We start from the raw sequence: 1,060 nt of genomic DNA, 5'->3' as shown, positions 1-1,060 counted from the left end.
ATTATGATCTGAGAAGATGCTTTGCAGTATTTTGATGTTTTTGAATTTATTAAGGCTTGCTTTATGGCTGATTCTTAGTTTTTATAGTATGTTTTAAAATCATGAAGTGTAAGTCCTCCTACTTTGTTCTTCTCTTTCAACATTGCTTTACCTATTCAAGGCCTCTTGTCTTTCCATTTAAAGTTGAGGAATGGTGTTTCTATTTCTCTAAATAAGGCTGTTGGAATTTTGATGGGGATTGTATTGAATCTGTAGAACAGTTAGGGTGGTTTTGGCATCTTAACGATATTAAGTCTCCCAATCCATGAACATGGAACTTCTCTCCGTATATTTAAATCTTCTTTAATCTCTTTGAGCAATGTTTTATAATTTTCATAAGTTAATTTTTTGAAAAATCTGCTTGAAAATCATCATACTGCAGCAGTTCTCATGAGAAGAGAAAGCCTGTTACAGGATTGACCAGGTAGTTGAATAAAAGCATTTCTGACGTTCAGAATGTGTGCAATCTTAAGGTTGAAGTCTTTGGTTGAAAACTTAAAGTTGAAAGTATGCTATTTGTATGACCCTTGTATATTTGGCCCTTCATTAGATACCTTGTATTGTTCTGAAATCAGGTAACAAGGGTATATATGTATTTATCAGAATAGTATAATGTTCCTTCTGATTTCTGTTTCTACCAGGAAATTGCACAGAGTTTAAAAGAAGAACAGAAAAAGTTACCTTCAGAAACTTCGTTTTCAGATGTTCGGTTCGAAGAAGCAGAATCTAACAGTCTAAAAAAATCTGGTATGTTATGCTGTCTTCTCTCCAATATTTATTCACTCATTTAATAAACATTTATTGAGGACTTGGTGGGTTACAGGCCTGAAAAACAACTTGTGCCTTTAAGGACCTATGGTCAGGTGGTGGTGGTGGTGGTTGTTGTTGTTATGTGCCGTCGAGTCGGCCCCGACTCATAGCGACCCTTCCTTGGGTTTCCGAGGCAGTATCACTACGGAAGTAGGATTGCCCAACCTTCCTTCCGAGGAGTGGCTGGTGGGTTTGAACCGCCAGCCTTCTG

At 37.1% G+C, this 1,060-nt stretch overlaps 1 protein-coding gene across 1 annotated transcript in view; it reads left to right on the top strand.

Moving 5' to 3' along the window:
* The window catches only part of COG3 (component of oligomeric golgi complex 3), a 121,381-nt gene that overhangs the window by 44,364 nt on the left and 75,957 nt on the right, over positions 1-1,060 (top strand). The window contains exon 14 of the mRNA XM_007947816.2: positions 681-786. Coding sequence (XP_007946007.1) covers positions 681-786 — 106 coding nt within the window. The remainder of the gene's footprint in view (positions 1-680; positions 787-1,060) is intronic.

Source organism: Orycteropus afer, unplaced genomic scaffold (genome assembly GCF_000298275.1).
Source record: "Orycteropus afer afer isolate SDZICR_OR568_19922 unplaced genomic scaffold, OryAfe1.0 scaffold00194, whole genome shotgun sequence".
Taxonomy (NCBI): Eukaryota; Metazoa; Chordata; class Mammalia; order Tubulidentata; family Orycteropodidae; genus Orycteropus; species Orycteropus afer.
This window is presented reverse-complemented; position numbering and strand designations above follow the sequence as displayed.